This window comes from Dermacentor andersoni, chromosome 6 (genome assembly GCF_023375885.2).
Source record: "Dermacentor andersoni chromosome 6, qqDerAnde1_hic_scaffold, whole genome shotgun sequence".
Taxonomy (NCBI): domain Eukaryota; kingdom Metazoa; phylum Arthropoda; class Arachnida; order Ixodida; family Ixodidae; genus Dermacentor; species Dermacentor andersoni.
In genome coordinates this window covers 71,385,212-71,401,747 of record NC_092819.1, presented here as the reverse complement: position 1 = coordinate 71,401,747, position 16,536 = coordinate 71,385,212, and the positions used below count along the sequence as shown (strand labels likewise).

Sequence of the window (16,536 nt, the reverse complement as noted above, 5' to 3'; positions counted from 1 at the left end):
CGCGTCAAATGTACTTATAGAAAGCGAACAAACGCCTTGACATCTTAATTCAAGCGGATTTTTATCACACCTTGCTCATTTCGCAGAAACGAATGCTTAAAATAATTATATTTCAAGAACAAAGAGTTAAAATATGTAGCCTCACTAAAAGGATTTATTCGTAAGTGTCGTAAACTATAATGAAATACCTTTAAAATTTGTGTTTACTGCAGTATTTCTAATTTGGGGGCGCAATATTGGCCCTTACCATTGCGCACTCAGCGAGTGAAGTGAGCGGCGGGGACGTATGCACAGTGACAAGTTCACATCAAACAGCTTCATTGAAGAGTGACGCATGCCGATTGTACCATACCCACTGACCTAAGTCGGTCCGACGGCTGGTTTAGAAGCGGGTTCCCTAACCGCAGCAGCCCAATGCTATGCCCATTAAACCATGGTCTGACACCTGTGCACCCACGTTGGCGGAAAAGCGTTCAGAGACTCAGTCATATTGCGGGAAATACACACAGCAGCAAGTGCATGAAGTGTTCCAAAAGTGCTAATAATTTAAAATAGACACCAAAGAAAGCTCGTAAAGCATCCTCCGAATGCTAACCGCATTAAATACGCGCCACCAACCTCGAGGTTTGCTGCTACTGTGGGATGCCTCCGCAGAAACCTTTGCGGTAACACCATAAACCCGAACGGGGTCTTGTCCTCGTGCCGGCCAATCTGGGAAGCCCGGGACGAGCCGAAGCGGGCTCCATGGTCACTGATGAGAAGAACCGCTGTGTCGTCGAAGGCACCACGCTTGTGCATGTCTCGCAGCAGTGCGTGCACTGGTTTGTCTAATACCAGCAAGGCGTGTTCATTGCTGTGGGGGACATCCGAGAGCCACACGTACGCTAACAGCGGATGGTCGTCGAGGGCGTTGAGCTGGAGTACATCGCCGACGTATTCGAGGAAAACCTGCGAAAGCTCACTTCGCAACGTTAAAATTACGTTAGCTTTAAAGTTACAAATGCACCATTCGTGTGGTTATCTAGACCACGTCGCCTTTTGGCCTATCTATGAAAATTTTTGTACCCGTCTGTCGGCCGTCCTTGCAATCTAACAACGTGCCGGTATTGAAGTTAATTCTAGAACGAGCTAAACTGGCCATCACAGGAATAATTTATGTTTAGACGCCCTGTAGCTGCCGGCGGTATAGTAGTGACCAAGACAAAAGGTGCATAGTTCAACATGTTAAGCTTTCTTGCTCACCTAAATATATCTGGAGCTTCTTGAGATGCGGTTCCTATTTTACTGGCTTGCCAAGCCTTCTCTTCTGGTGACCAGCTTCTCAGCAGGACATGTAAGATCATACAGCGTGGATATTTTCTTCATCGCTTTAAGCAGGTGCATGAGCACCTCCTTAAAATCCCCACATAGTCAGTGCAGCTTCGCCAGAGATAAATACAGGTATGTGCGGATAGAGTAGTGTCTGTGAAGTGCATATTTTTAGATTTTTGTATGCATTGCATTGTATGACATTGTTGGTCAGTTTTACCAATGTCTTCTATACTTGCGGCAACTTGGAGGACATAGGGAACGCAATTCAGGGATGTTGCCGACGCCATGACATATTCGTAGTGAATATGCGGGCTATCACAGCTCGTTCAATTTGTGCGCCTTCAACTTTTCTGCGTACACTATCAAGCTACGAACATTTTACAAGTACTATTGTTCAGTTTCCTAGTTCATTTGTGAGTCAGTCACTTTTCTGCGTACACTATCAAGCTACGAACATTTTACAAGTACTATTGTTCAGTTTCCTAGTTACTTTATGAGTCAGTCACTACTTACGCTATGATATTCTATATTGCAACGGAGACACCCACACCGACCTAAACTCCGTACACTTTATTTACCGCATTGCTCGCCATCTTTCACCTTCTATAACTTTGTCTTCATTATCCTCCCCACGAACAGTACCCCACTCCAAGGATTAATTGTCCAAATCAGCAATGAGCGTGGGTGAAGGCTTGCTGAAACTGTCGCCCACTTCACTCGCGCGCTTCAGCCTGCTCTTGCTTTTGTGACGATTGTTCGGCTCGACGACTTGCTTCAGTAATGATGTCTTCCTTGGGTGTTTGTCTCTTGAGAACCTTTTCGTACAGAATGAGTCAGTTCTAAGAAATGCTTTCCTCTGACCTCCATGTGTGGTTGCGCTGCAGCCTGTGTTTTCCAGCAACTAGCCACATGTTATCGTCGACAGGCTGTCTAGAGTCGCGAACCTTAGACACATCCTCGTCCTCTCGTCAGTGATCTGGCGGAAGACCTCCTTACGGTGCCGAGCCTCATTGGCTGATGACTGAGCTCGTCTCTGGAAGGTAAACAGTGTATAGGATTAATTATTCCTCCAGCATGTTTCATCAACTGCGGCCCGAAACCAGAAGAGTAAATGTGATTATCACGCCATGTTTGGCCTCTGCTCATAAAGCTTCTCATTCTGTTGACTACTCTCAAGTCTTTACCTGCATGTGTGTGCTGCGTGTTAGATTTGAGAGAGCGCCGGCCTGGCAGAAGCATTAACTTCCGGTAGCCACTGAGGCTGTTATCATCGATGTCACAAAAGGAGAAGGTTTCTCGGACGACGCCAGTTCCTGGAGAAAAGTTGGCGTGAGATTCCGTCGCGGTAGGCCGGTACACATTAAGGCCACCTACGACGATTTAGGACCGGGCCGTCGTATTTGATATGCCCTTTGTACTTGCCTTTCATCCACGCCAGGCAATGTTTTAGTGGGAAGTCCGTTGTTGCTTTCTCTTTCCCGGTCTTTCCATTTTTTTTTGTCCTTGCGTTGTTTTACGGCAGCGTTGACGTCTGCACTAATGCTGCTTACTGAAAGAAATTCCACAGCAGTTGTCTTAAGCGACAGCCACTGGCTACAAGACGCTTTGCATCTCCTTGGGGACAACCCCGCTACCTTGTTCCTCGGTCGCTTTTGTATCCCAACCGTTTTCTTTTTTTTTTTCTTGAGCGTTCCTGCGCAATATAGAAATGATTTGCTCCATAGGCTCTGCTCTCTGACTTAGGTCAACCACAGCGCGGTACCGTGCCTTCCTTGCCGTAAAGTCACAAAGCACCTCTTGGAATCTAGTTTGTTGCGGTCAGTCAAATTCTTCCATTTTCTCCTCCAGGGCCTTCAGCTATTCATCCTTCAGTTCATCTATCATGTCCAATTCTACCACTTACCACCAAATGTAACGTATGCACCACTACGGCTTGAACACTGTGGATTTTATTCATTGCACTCCTGGCATAGTGGCGCATGATGGCACGGCGCATGGAAGCATGGTGGCGGAGCATTTTCGAACAAAACGTTGTCACTGCATGCAAATTTTTTCAGGTGATTGGCTAGAAGTAATTCTCGCTTTTACCTTACCGTAAATCTCGCGTAGGACGCACTCGCGACATGAAAAACGTTTCAACCGATACTACTCCGAAACCGCCATGTCTATTTCGATTGTATGGGCAACGTGAATGGTACAGTAGGTAGAGAAATCTAGGCTAGGACTATTGACTTTTTTGTTATGCACGACGACACATGCACGAATAGCCTACGGACTTATCTCTCAAATTTCAATTTCAGAATCGCCAACGACTACCGTTTCTAGCACCTGTACTAAAAGTAGTGCTGACAAAACACTTTTTGACCTAATTGAACATCTAAACCCAACAATGCCTAAAGTATACTACAATGTGACATAGCCCCCCAATAAGCTTTTTATGATACTTACTTTTAGGAGTAAGATTCGGCTTGATTACGCAGCAAGTGAATTATGCATGAAAATACACTAAATTTGCTCGCTCCGTTCGTGCGACCACTGCGGCAGCCGTGCGAGAGCACAGCCACAAAGAATGTACGCAATAGTGGTTTTTCTTATACTTTCCAGAGCCCTTTCATAATACCTATAACCAAGTTTATGCACGTCATGAGCAAATTATCCTCTGTGCCATAACGTTGGTTACAGCAGGTACGTTATTCTCAGCCCATCATCTGTAAAAAAAATTCTTATAAAAGGTTCGCGAACTTCCTTAGTTGGCGTGCGTCATCTTTTTTTACGTGTGATAAGTGTGACACACATCGTCGACAACAACGCAAGTAGGTGTCGGCATTCCTTTAGGTGCTCCTCTGTTTACTGGGCACTGCTTGGTCGCGAAACTGTTTTAGTCACTTTCACAGGCGGCGCTTCGCCATCTTGACTATCACAAGTGTGAACGCCACTGCTCACTTACCTGAGTCTTAAGACGCGAGCCGGCGCAGTAGTCATCGAGTCCTCTTTGAACTCCCATGGCATACACGGCGGGAAGAAGGTAGTAGTCGGTAGGCGGATTTCTGAATCCCCGAAGGTCGGGGTAAACGAACAATCCGTAGTCTGGCATTTCTTCCAGAAATAGCGTATTGTACCCGCGCTCGTTGTAGACGCTCCACAGATGTGGCAGATCGTCAAAAGGGTGGTTGCGAAAGAGCCTCTCCACATCGTCGCCCGCCAGCCCCGTGAGCAGAGGAATCTGGTTGCCGAAAGAACTCTCGCCCACCTACGACCAGCAGAAGGCTTGTGAATACGAATGTTTACGCCGCCGGCGCACGTATTACAAGTCTCAATATAAGGCACAGAGAGATGGTGAACACGCTAGAAGAAAAAAATATTTAGATCACATGCACTTTGAAAATCAATGTTACACGAAACCATTTGTTGGTTGCTGTCTATTCAGCATTGCTTGGAGTTCTGCAAAGTGTTAATAGATGTACAAACATTTTTGTGCGTAAGTTTGATGCGAACGTGTGTATTTCATTAGAAACCAGGCCACAAACATGGCATGACGGGGTACTACGACGGTGTAACAAATGTTTATTCGAGCGTAGAAGCGAAAGAATCCAATTAATCGCTACGTGCACCGATCCCGAAGATAATACAATACTTGGGAAAGTGGCGCGCTCTCCCTTGTTTGAGTAACTTGTTGGTATGCGACATGACGGACGCGAAAGAGAATGAAAATGGTTGAAAATTATTCCCCAAATGCACTATCGCATGTGTGGTGTACGCGCCAGTGTTTTAGATTTTTAAGGAAATTACCGTCATGTCCCGTGACGTGTGCGCCAAAGGTCTCAAAGCGCTAAACGGCATTGACACGAGAGCAGTATGCGTGGACAACTCACCTGTAAGCATCAGGCCTCTGTGTAGAGAGACCCGCGTTTGAATGCACTATCGGACATAAAATTTACTTTTGATTCCGAAGCAATTTTTGCCTATTTCCAGAGTACACGTTGCGGTGGGTTTCTCTCTGGGTCCGTTTCCGGCCTCTTCAATCGAAAAAAAAAACGGCTGACGACCGACGATGCGATCCAATGTCTTTCTTCAACCACAGAAGCCCACTGCAAAATTCACTTGGCCGCGATCGTTTTTTAAAGCGATTAGCATTCTTATCATTTTGACGCACTTCCCGGTGCCTTTATCTTTGCACCCTGTGCCCGCCAACTTTGGTAACAAGATAGTCTGTGCTATAATGGTTAGAGAACAGCGGTGCTGTTGCGCCAGAGAAGAAGGATCAAAACCAACCGTGTAACCAACTTAGATCACTGCGCATGTGTCACTTGGTATGTGCCCTTCTTCAATAGAGAGGTTTAGCTTGTCCGGTATTCGGGTAAACGCAGGCGGACGTCAGGGGAAAGGGCGGAGCCGTAAACGGGAGCGTTCAGCATGGTGCAGCCACCTGGTGGCGCAGAGCTCAAACAGAGAAAAGCAGCTAATAATGCAGTAACCAAGTGTATTTTACTTTGCTCAGGGTGTAAATTTTCGGAAGCAACACGATTACGCCAGCACAGAAAATTTACGCCAGCAGCGAAGTAGAATACATTTGACTAAGGCAATATTAGCTGTTTTTGTTTGTTCGAGCTGCGCGTCACCATCTGGGTGCACCATGCAGGCCGCTCAAGTTTACGCCTACGCCCCAACGCCTGCGTTTACCCGAATACCGGACAAGCTAAACTTCTCTAATGACCCTTTCTAACGCCAACTTTGGTCACTCGATATGTGCCACTGTGACACTCCTCTATGAGCCTCTTTGATGCCAACTTGCGTCATTGGGTATGTCTCAAAGGGCATGCGCCGCCTTTCGTATTATTGCGAAAGCATTATATGGCGCATGAATCGGAAATTCCGGTGGCGCGGCCGGAAATCGTACGAAAAGTCACGTGGTCCCAAAAACATGCTTGTGCCACTGCTCGTACGTTCGTTGTCCTCTTCTTTCAGAGCTGGCTCCGATGCCGCTCATCATGCCAGCTGCCCCACACTACCCCTCCCTCTGCGAAGGCCCTGACGGCACTGGCCCGCTGCCAGTCAACCTACAGCCAGTCGGTGTGGTGGTTGCGGTTAGTCCTGTCGTGCGCTACGATGGGCGAACCTTCAACGGAGGTGGTACAAAAAGTCACGTCGTCACAGAGACAGACCACGCTAGTGGCCGGTCTATATATAGCACCGCGAGTCGCGCCGCTGCCAGTCGGTAGGTTGATTTCGGTGAGCTCTGTCATGTGCACCGATGGACGAACCTTCGACTTCAACCTCTCAGCCAGTTGTTCCGCCCGGCTCGTTTGTTCGCCCACACAAGTAAGCGAAATAGCTATGATACCAGGCAACGGGAAAACAGTACCATTACGTTTCGTAAACTTAGCCGTCATCGGGTCTCAATGATTTTGCATACATCCAGTAGCAATACCTAAGTGCCTTTGACTTTTAGTCATTACAAAAAACATGCAACCAAGGTCACACTAATCATAACAATACGCTCCAAAGAGCTTTGAAATCGCCATCATCTCTAAAGAATTGAGAAGCCACTAATGTTATTTTACGTCTTTCTCCATTTTCTTTCGGCCAACTTGGGTCACTGGGTATTCCATGGTCTCATCAGTAGAGCCTCGGGGTGCTGTTCTCAGAAAACCGTGCTCGAAACCAACCGTTTAAACAGCACGGGTTACTGAGTAGACAAAACTAGCTATGTATCGCTCCTCAATTAACCTCTTCGACGCCAGCTTCCGTCATTGTGTAAGTGTTGTAGGGGCTTGCGAATATTCGAACATTTCGAATAACGAATCGAATATTGCCCTAGTTAATTCGGTCTTCGAATGAAGGCGTCGCTATTGGTAAAGGCGAATAGTTTTCTAATACGTTATGAATAAATTAACATGTCAACTGCAACCAAATAAACGTAAAATTGGAGCGAGAGCACTGTAAATTTTTACCCCCGTGGGCATAGTACAAATATACAACATGAGAACTTGCGGAAAGGAGCAGCCTACGTCGCTCAGGTAGCTATACTATACAGGCTGTACAGCAATCATTCCCACTTTCATATGAGCTCGGTGCATGCTAAAAAACTATTTGCGTGCTTGTAATGCTCCGCTTGTGCTTTAATTAAAGCTTAACGTACTATTTAATGACAGAAACTTACTAACATTAAGAATACTATAATGGCAACATCATTTTATAATAATTGATATAATGGCTGTTCATTATTGGAAAACTGCTCCAAAAGTATTCAATATTCGATTTGCTTCTGGCACTACTCGATTCGTGTTCGATTCGATCTCAAAAATCACTATTCGGACACCCCTAAAATGCTGCTCTTCACTCAACCTACTTGACGCCAACTAGAGACACTGCGCAAGCGAAGCACTTCAGCGAACCTCTTATTCGAACTTTGGCCACTGGGCATGTGCGACTAGTTATGTGCCCCTCACTGTGTGGAGCTCTTCAAGAGCAAGAAGCATCTTTAAAATTTCTTCTCTCCAGGGCAGGATTGGACCCGCCTCATATATATTCAAACAACCTTGCCTGATTATATTCAGACTCGAGACACGAGTCATTTCATGGCCACGCCGGTTGATGGCGCAGCATGTCCGAAGGGATGCGCTAGAGAAGTGCCTGAGTGCATGTACGCTTCATACACGGCACATTTCGGTGGTCACAATATGGTTTGTCGTTACGTTGCTTCATTGCTAATCGCTTTAACGTCGGCATAGTTTGTGAGATGGCGTCTGCGGTAATTATGGTTCAATGTTTTCTTGTTTGCACAATAACACAATGAAAACGCTCACATGCCGCCACTCATGGGTTCTGCTTGAAAATAAGTGCTTCTCGAATGGACTCATCGTGGTGGCTTAATTAGTTTCTATGGCCATGCCCAGCTACGCACGAGGTCACAAGTTCAGTTGCCGGCCACCGTGGCCGCAGCTCGATAGATGCGAAATGCGAAAACACTTGCCTATTGTGCACCGGCTGCCGGTTATAGAACGCCAACTGGCAAAAATCTATCATTAGTTGCCTACCAGAGCATGCTTCCTCCTAGGATCGTGGTTTTAGCACGTAAAACCCCAGAAATGTAGGCACTTCTTGAATGTGACGAAATTGTGACGAACGTCCTCCCACATAGATAGTTCTCGCTGACCTTGGTAAGTTTCTCGTATGCAAAGAGAACTCTGAATGGAGATCTGTTGGTTATACGGGTGTTTACAACGACTTTCATGAAGCCACCTTGGTGTTCGACATATTTTACAGGCTCGAGAAATGGCCAAACAAAACGGAACGTTTCAATAAGTTTCTTCTAGTAAATACTGAAATTCCAGTGCTCCTTATTGGCACATATCTTGGGTATATATTTTTAAATGGTTTTTTTTATAGTTCTTTGAATAAAGTCCCAGTCCAAATAGGGTCTCAGCAGCCTGTGAACGCATGATCAAGTGTCGCAGGCTTCTTGCATAAATAAAGTTTACAATTCATGGTTAAAAATATACCTTTTTTTTGCCTAATAACACTACCTTTACCAAAATTCGCCCTAATACACTTGGAGCTTCTGAAACAGGATTCTGTTGAATAGCCAGCATAGCTCCAAAGTGATAATAAGAGAAATTTACTTGAGTAAACCAAAGCGAATAATTAGCTGCAGCCTTATTATTTTTGCAGGAAGTGGCTGATGTGAACCATTCGATAGTCTTCGATCTTTATAGCACTGTCTCTTCTCGTTTTCTCAACCAATTCGCCTGGATGTCTTCTGTAGACCTTGAGCGTGACCACCTTTAACTAAACGTTCAGAAGCGCTCGCTGCCACAAAAATCGCTTCCTGCTGAAACAGTCGGTAGAACCAGAGGGTGTACTATATGATTTGCAATAGCTCAGCGAAGTTCTATATTGAAGTAGACTCCCTTGTCCCATTCGTACTTCTGCAAAAGGCTTTCGGCTAGCGTAATTTTTTTGCGAGCGAACTCTATGTCATATTCAGTTAATAAGACGATGAAGTCCAAGAGAAAGCATTTAGCTTGTTTTACAGTTTGCCATTTATGGAAACGCGTCGTTTATCCCGACAGCCATCTGTGACGAGACAAATTTTTAGCTTAGAGCGAAAAAAAATGCAAGTCATACGGAGTGCTCCTGAGCTCTACGGGCCACTCTATGACTCGCAAATAAGCCTGGGAGAAGTTATACCATTGCATTTATCAGTACGCGCACGTACGTCCTTGCTACAGTAATCTTGGAAGAAAACAGCTTTGGTGCCCAAAAATGAATATAAACAGGACAAGAATAGTGACATCAAGTGATCAAGAGTGTTCATACAAGCAATGAGTTTGCAGAATATTATTCAAGTAAGAAATTAAAGTTTCCACAATGAGTCTTGAATTCATCGGGTGAAGGCAATTCCCGCGTTGAGGAGTTGGCTACAGCCTGACGCCTTTCTTTGACCACCATTAATCACTTGAATAGCAAAGAGGGACAGTCATTATTCTCTCTCTCTCTTTGCATCTACTTTATCAAGCCTCGGCGGAAATTTTCATTCACGTCATACCTTGTTGTAGCCGAGAAACTCGAACGCAAACAGCTCTTCCGTCAGGAGTCGCCGCGTTCGTTTCATGTGGCGGTCGAAGTTCATGCGCGACGTTGAGTCAATTCCCAGAACGAGTACACTAATAGGGCGTTCTCCTCGGATTACGCGCTCCTTCAGCGTTGGGCTCTTCCGCTGCGGAAGTAGAAAGTAGTCGGTGAAGAGCGTCCGTCTACCCACCGCGCACGTCACGGCGACGAACTCTTCAGACAAGCTCCTTCCGAAAACAAGCGGTCTCGTAGGCCCCAACGACAAGCCCCAGTCATGGCTGACACCAGAGCTCTCGTTTCTCATCACCTCTCGGAAGGTACAGACAAAGTTCGTCGCTTTGGTGACACCGTAGTAACTGGCCAGGCGAGTCATATTCATGTAGAGGACGCTGCCACGGCGATAGATGACAGTGGCTCGGCGACCTGGACAGCGCCATTGGAGGCTGGTGTCGGTCTCGTTCGCACGCCGAATGGTTCGGTGGAAGGACGGGTACAGCGGCATTGCGCAGCCAGGCGTGTCGAACAGGCGGCCGATAGGTTGCACCCAGTTCAGATAAGCCAAGATGAATCTTACCTCGAAGAACAGAAGGACGCACACGAAAGTTGGATAGGCTATAAAGAGGATTTTCAGGCTCCTTGTTGGCAGGTTTTGTAAGTAGTGCATGCCAGTCCAGTGCAATGCTGCGTGTTTGTGGCGCGGAAGTCTTCTTCTGTTGTTCCGTGATGGCTCATACCCGCTACCATTTCCTGTATTTGCGTAATCGTACAGGTTTACTGTCGCAATACTGGTGGCGCAGAATCTCTGTGCAAAATTGAACAAGTTTATAATAGGATTATAAAAGGCTATGACGATTTTTTCTAATAGGATTTCTTAATGTCTTTTTTACTTTTCTCATATTATTTGACATTATTTCTATGTTTCTTCCATGAAAACAAGTTGCGCATAGCGCCCTATTAGTGTGCATGCCTTATCGAAACTCTAATGCTAGTTCTTAGCCTGTTTATAAACTGCGCGAATATTTTCTGAACGCTCGTTTTCCCAATCCCATGCGGTTCACGTGCTTCATAGTGCCTTTCTCCAGTGTTATTCGTGAATTAAACGAGGCACTGATGCGATGTGTAGACGAAGCATGAAGGGTGGGGTGGGAGGATTAGCTATTGGCTTGCATTAAATTTTCTATTTATGTGTTGAATGAGCTGGATATCCAACCATATATCTGAGCCGAAAAGCGGAAAAGACGTTATTTTCGCTCGAATCAAAACTGAACCGGAACGTTGCAATTTTTTTCACTCAATAACGAAATCGAAAAGAAGCAACAATAATTTTCGGTTTAGGCTCGCCATCGGGAGATTCTCATCCAATGAATATTGCCTTTTGTACTTGCGGGTCGGCCATGCTGCCTCATGGCTTTCAACATATCGGGTCGAGCTCATTCATAACAAACCAGGCTGCGCGTCGAACGCAGCAATCCTAGCTTCTGCTTTACTCTATTTTGGCAAAGAAGTATTATTGCAAAGAAGATTTGTTTTTTTTTTATATAGGGGTTTGGCATGCGGTGAGTGCGTCCTACGATACTACACACGAGAACAAAACGCTGCATCCGTGGAGGTCTGTTTACGGTGGCTGCTGTGAATCGTGCCCATGAGACACTCACGTGCTGCATCTCGCGTATTCCGATTAGCCAGGCAGTCGCGCTACACATCGCTCCATTTGCAACGTGCCACCCGAGTCTGCTTGTCCGCGCGACCCGAACTATCGCGAAAGAAAAACACGTATAAAGCGGCGCTCAAATTTCGCATTGGGTAGTATAATAATCTTCGGTGAATTTTTAATATTGTTTCTCTATGCTATACTTCGGATTGCGTTCTCGTGTTTATTGAGTAACCTTATTTGCCTGAATTGTGATTCCTTTTGTTGTTCTCTTTAACACCCCCCTCCCCCTGCAATGCCCTACGGCGCATTGATATCCAAATAAATAAAATGAATAAATACACTCATGGACAGCAAAACTGACAACGAGGCAATCTTGCTCAGTGAAGGTGTAATTCCATTCCGTCTTGCTCAATGAACGACTGGCCTAGGCAATGGCAATCTCGGAGTCACCAAAACGCTGGACGAGGACGGGGCCGAGGCCGATTCCACTGGCGTCAGTGTGCAATGCTGTTGTGGCAGAGTGGTAAAAATGACAAAATCTGGGTTCGAAAGGGAGTATAAACTTCAGTTGACCGAACGAGTAATCGCAATCCACTGTCAACGTGAGAGCCTTATCCTTGCGCAGCAATGAATTCAGAGAGTAGGCAGTATCGGCAAAGTTGGACACAAAACGGCGGAAGTACGAGCACAGACCCAAGAAACTCGTCAGCTCGTTTTTTGACTGCGGTCCTTTAAAGCCGCTAACTGCAGCGACCTTCTGTGGGTCTGGTCGCAAACCGTGCTTGTCCACTAGATGTCTAAGTTCTCGTGCCTCTCGTTGGCGAGAGTGACGTTTCTTTGTGTTGATTGTAACGACAGCTTCTTCAAAGCATGTGAAAACAACACCGAGTCGATGGTTGTGTTTTGGCAAACTGTGGCAAGAAATGACGACATCGTCAGGGTAACATAAAAAATCTCCTATTTAGGCTGCGCAGTACCGTGTCTATAAACCTTTCAAATGTCGCAGTTGCTTTGCGCAAACCAAACGCGATGATGTTGAATTCAAGCAAGCCATCTGGTGTCACATAAGCAGTTTTCTCTTTGCCGGCTGAATGCATTGCTATCTAGACCGATGGGAGGTCCACAGATGTAAAGTAGGATGCGGAATTGGGACAGTCCATAACGTCATCGCTACGGGGAATTTAATACACATCCTTTTTCATCACACAATTGAGACGCCGGCGGTAATCGACGCAATACCTCCAGGACCTGTTTTCTTTTTCACGATGATGACCGGCCCGCCAAAGGCCTAGAGGAATCTCGGTCGACGCGCTTGGCCAGCATATCGTCGATCTGTTGAGCGATGATCTTGCGCTCCGACGTGGACACGCAGTAAGGCTTCGGCCTTATGGGATGCGCGGATCAGGTGTCGATCCTGTGGCGTTCCCCCGTAGTTGGAACGCGAACTTTCTTTGACTTCTGGGCGAAATTAGACAACGAAGCATGCTTGATAAGGACGCTTACCAGGGCTTGGCACTTGTCATGAAGACAGTGACTTGCTGATCATTTTTATAAATGGCAACGAGTGTTCAGGAACACCGGCGCCAGCCCCGTTCACTCGGCTTTCGTGCGTCGTGTCATAAGTTAAAGCGTTTATGTCAACGCCAATATCCGCTTCAAAAGAAGCAAGTCGCATACCGCTTGGCTCCACGACAGACCGGCGGGATAAATTTGGCACCCACAGCGATGTTCCAGAGATCACAAAGAGGACACATCGAGGTACGAGCACACTTTTCTTCACAATAGTCGCACGCACAAGCTCAGCAATAGTATCAAATAGGTCGACGTCGACACCGCAAGCAGCAACTCGAACTCTGAATAAGGAATGTGCCGGTAATACGGCGGCTTCATTGAGGGCGAGAGTGCGTGAGGAAGTAGCTCGCTGGTCGGTAAGAGGAGAGAGGAAAAGCTCGTCGGTACCACAGTGTACAGTCGCAGGAAAGCAAGGTCAGGAATTACGTTGTGAGTGGATTTAGCAAGGGCTTCAAATTCGTCTTGGTACACGTTATCGGGGAAATAAATATTCGATGTGCACACACCAATAGGTTGGAGCAACTCTCCACTCACGGCACGAAATGTATTAGTGTTATCTCAGCCAAATATCATCTTACGGCATAGTCGGGTTTCGAAATCTAGGCTCATAACAGAGACACTCTCTCCTGTTTCCACTGAAGCCAATGTAGCCATATTGTCCATTAACACACCAATCTTAAATTGACACATGGTTTCTAGAGGCACAGGGGCGTGTAGCTGAATATTACTCGCGACCCCACCTCTATTGCTCGCGCCGCCTAGTTCATTGGTGGCGGCGATGGAGATCGGCGTTGGCATAAAGGCGGCGGCCTCAAGCTCCGCACAGAAGCTGGTGAGTCGCTACAGTAATTTGTCTGTTGGTTCGTCCTGCTATCAGAGTCAGAGAGCCAGTGTGTCTCGTCACCGTGTCGATTGCTACACCGGTAAAACTACGCTGCCACTCATATAGACGGTGGTGACGCGCGACGGTAATAGGGACAAAATCGAGCAACGTGTCCGCAAATGTCGCATTGGAAGCAGACGGGGTACCCACTGGGCACACTGAAACTGTCAGCAGAATGATAACTGGCACGGTCGTCTCAGTCTTCAGAAACTGCAGACGCTCTGCGTGGGTAACCGTCGTGGAATTAGTAACTAGGAAGCGGTTTCATAACAGGGTTTGGCACTCTTGGACTTGGCGCCAAGTTGTAGGCATATACGGTGGCGGCGGTGTTGAACGTCTCAATGAAGTCACATGGAGAAAAGGGTTCTCTAATCTAAAGAGTGCAGAGGGAGATCGCGTCACATCGGTCAAGCTCTTTGCGCACCACTTGCCGAATCACTGACACGAGGTGGGATGGAGCTGGGACCACGTCGACACTGGCGACATTAGTTACGTTGGCCAGGCGGTCGGACTTCGGTGTGACACGTCGAGCTTTCAGGGCTTTAAATGTGCGGCAGTGGTGAAAGGGGTCATTTACGGACTCCGGACTGTTTTTTTTTTTTTTCAATTAGGAACTGGTACACTTCCTCGGCGATTCCTTTTAGATGCTGCCCAACTTTGACTTCTTCTGTCATCTGAGATTCCAGGGCCTCGCACAACTTGAGCACTTCCTTTGTGTATACGTCGTGCAGGTTTCGCCGGGAACTTGATTTTGCTGCATTGGCATTGCACTGAACGCTTCTTTTTCGTTGCCGGATCGCCCAAGGGCACCTCTATTTCGCCTACGAACCTTTCCCACGTTGTCAAGCTTTCGCCGTGTTTCAAAGCCACACAGACGCGGTTCCCTTGAGGAAGAAGGTAAAGTAGTCGAGCTGGGCGATGGCATTCCAGCCATTGAAACCATTTTCCATTTTTTGTAGAAGCCGAGCCATCCGTACACGTCTTTCTCGATTTTTCCGCCGAAGGTTCGTGGCTGGACGTATATCTGCCATGGGGCTCTGGAATAGGGAGGCGGGTTGCTGTCGGAAGCCACCTCTGGTGACAGACCGGCAATTCGTCGCTTTTGGCGAAGCAGCTTCACGGATTGCGCCTCTGCGGTCGGTTCGTCGTCGTTCTTCGGGTGCGCCGTTGTTTATCCTGCACCTCCACCAAAACAGTTACGATGGGGTGTTTATATAAAGGTGATTTGATGAAAAGGACAGCAGGGTTGCCATGCCGACAGCAAGCCGCTCTAAAGACAAGCGCACTTCCTCCTCTGCTTCTTACATCCTTGTTGTCGCAACCTGAAAACGTGCTGGTAGTGTCAAGTTGTCGTGACGATGAAGAACAACAGCGGCACAACGGAAAACCACAAAACTAGCTGTTTATCGAGGGAACTTGTGCCCAGAAAAACAAGTGACCCCAAGCCACGCCGATAGCGACGAGCACATGCGTCGATCGTCAAAATCTGGGACCGCATTCGGCGAGGGTTCGTTCTCGTTCTAGCTGTTACGTCTGGGTTACGTTACTCGGAGAAAGAGTGGAACGACGCGGCGCGAGCGCGACCAATTAATGAGCGGCATTCGGTCGCAAGAACTCGTAATCATTTTTGTTTGTAGTTTGGGGACGATATAGCAATTGAAGGATGCTGCTAGCGCGATAAAAATATGTTGGTTTGTATACTACACTTGCACATTTAACTTCCAGTACTAACTGCGAGTTTCCGAGAGGTAGTGGTTTAATTTTTTCTCCGTCGTTTTAATTTTCCTTTTTTTTGTTCCTAGGTGGCGCTCTAGGTTAAGCAATCAGCGCGGTTCACTGGGTTTAGGTCGCGACTCCAATAGGATTTCGTTTCACTGGGGCTGAGCTTCTTAGGGCGATGAGAGTTCGGCCCACACATCTCACAACTTGGAGAATTTCGACGCAGCCAAGGAAGCCTTCTTGACCGCGGGTTTCTCCTGCACTGTGAGACAAATCTCATCCGCCCTTTTCTTTTCCTTCAACTGTAATGGCCCGAGCGGCAGTAGCAACGATGCGACTGGCTGATGGTTACGAAAACCCAATAGCGTCTCTATTCCAGACGCACTGCTGAAAAAAAATCATGGCAAAAGAAAAAAAACACCGCAGCGCGCACAGTACTTACGTCGCTGTGTCAACGCTACTAAGTCTTGTGGTCTGAGAAATTCTAGTTCATCGCAGATGCTTCTCACTGTATTTTTAGAGAGCCTAAAATGCCTTCAGAACTCTCCTTCTCTCATGTAGAACGCGTCGCGTCGTTGCCTCTCGTTACGTCATTGTCTTCAGCCAATGCTCGCCAGCAACACAACAAAAGAAACCTCCATCAGCGTCTCTCTTGTCACGTCGGCCAGCGCGAGGCTATTATAGCCATGCAGTAAAGAAAAAGTTAGGAAAGGCCATTACGTCACGCAGCCAGCCTAGGGTAGCGGAAGCTCCGTGAAGTCCATACAATTGCTGGGTATTAGCCCAACATGTGACCTCTTGCGTCGAGATCACGGAGCAAGAA

General features: G+C 47.0%; 1 protein-coding gene across 1 annotated transcript; it reads right to left on the bottom strand.

Moving 5' to 3' along the window:
- Positions 1 to 397: 397 nt before the first annotated feature.
- Positions 398 to 10,549, bottom strand: LOC126522954 (uncharacterized). Its single transcript, XM_055066625.1, has 4 exons — positions 9,860 to 10,549; positions 4,259 to 4,561; positions 619 to 948; positions 398 to 445 (listed from the first exon to the last, which is right to left on the bottom strand). The coding sequence occupies exons 1-4, from the start codon at positions 10,547 to 10,549 to the stop codon at positions 398 to 400; spliced, it is 1,371 nt and encodes a 456-aa protein (XP_054922600.1).
- Between the last annotated feature and the right edge of the window lie 5,987 nt (positions 10,550 to 16,536).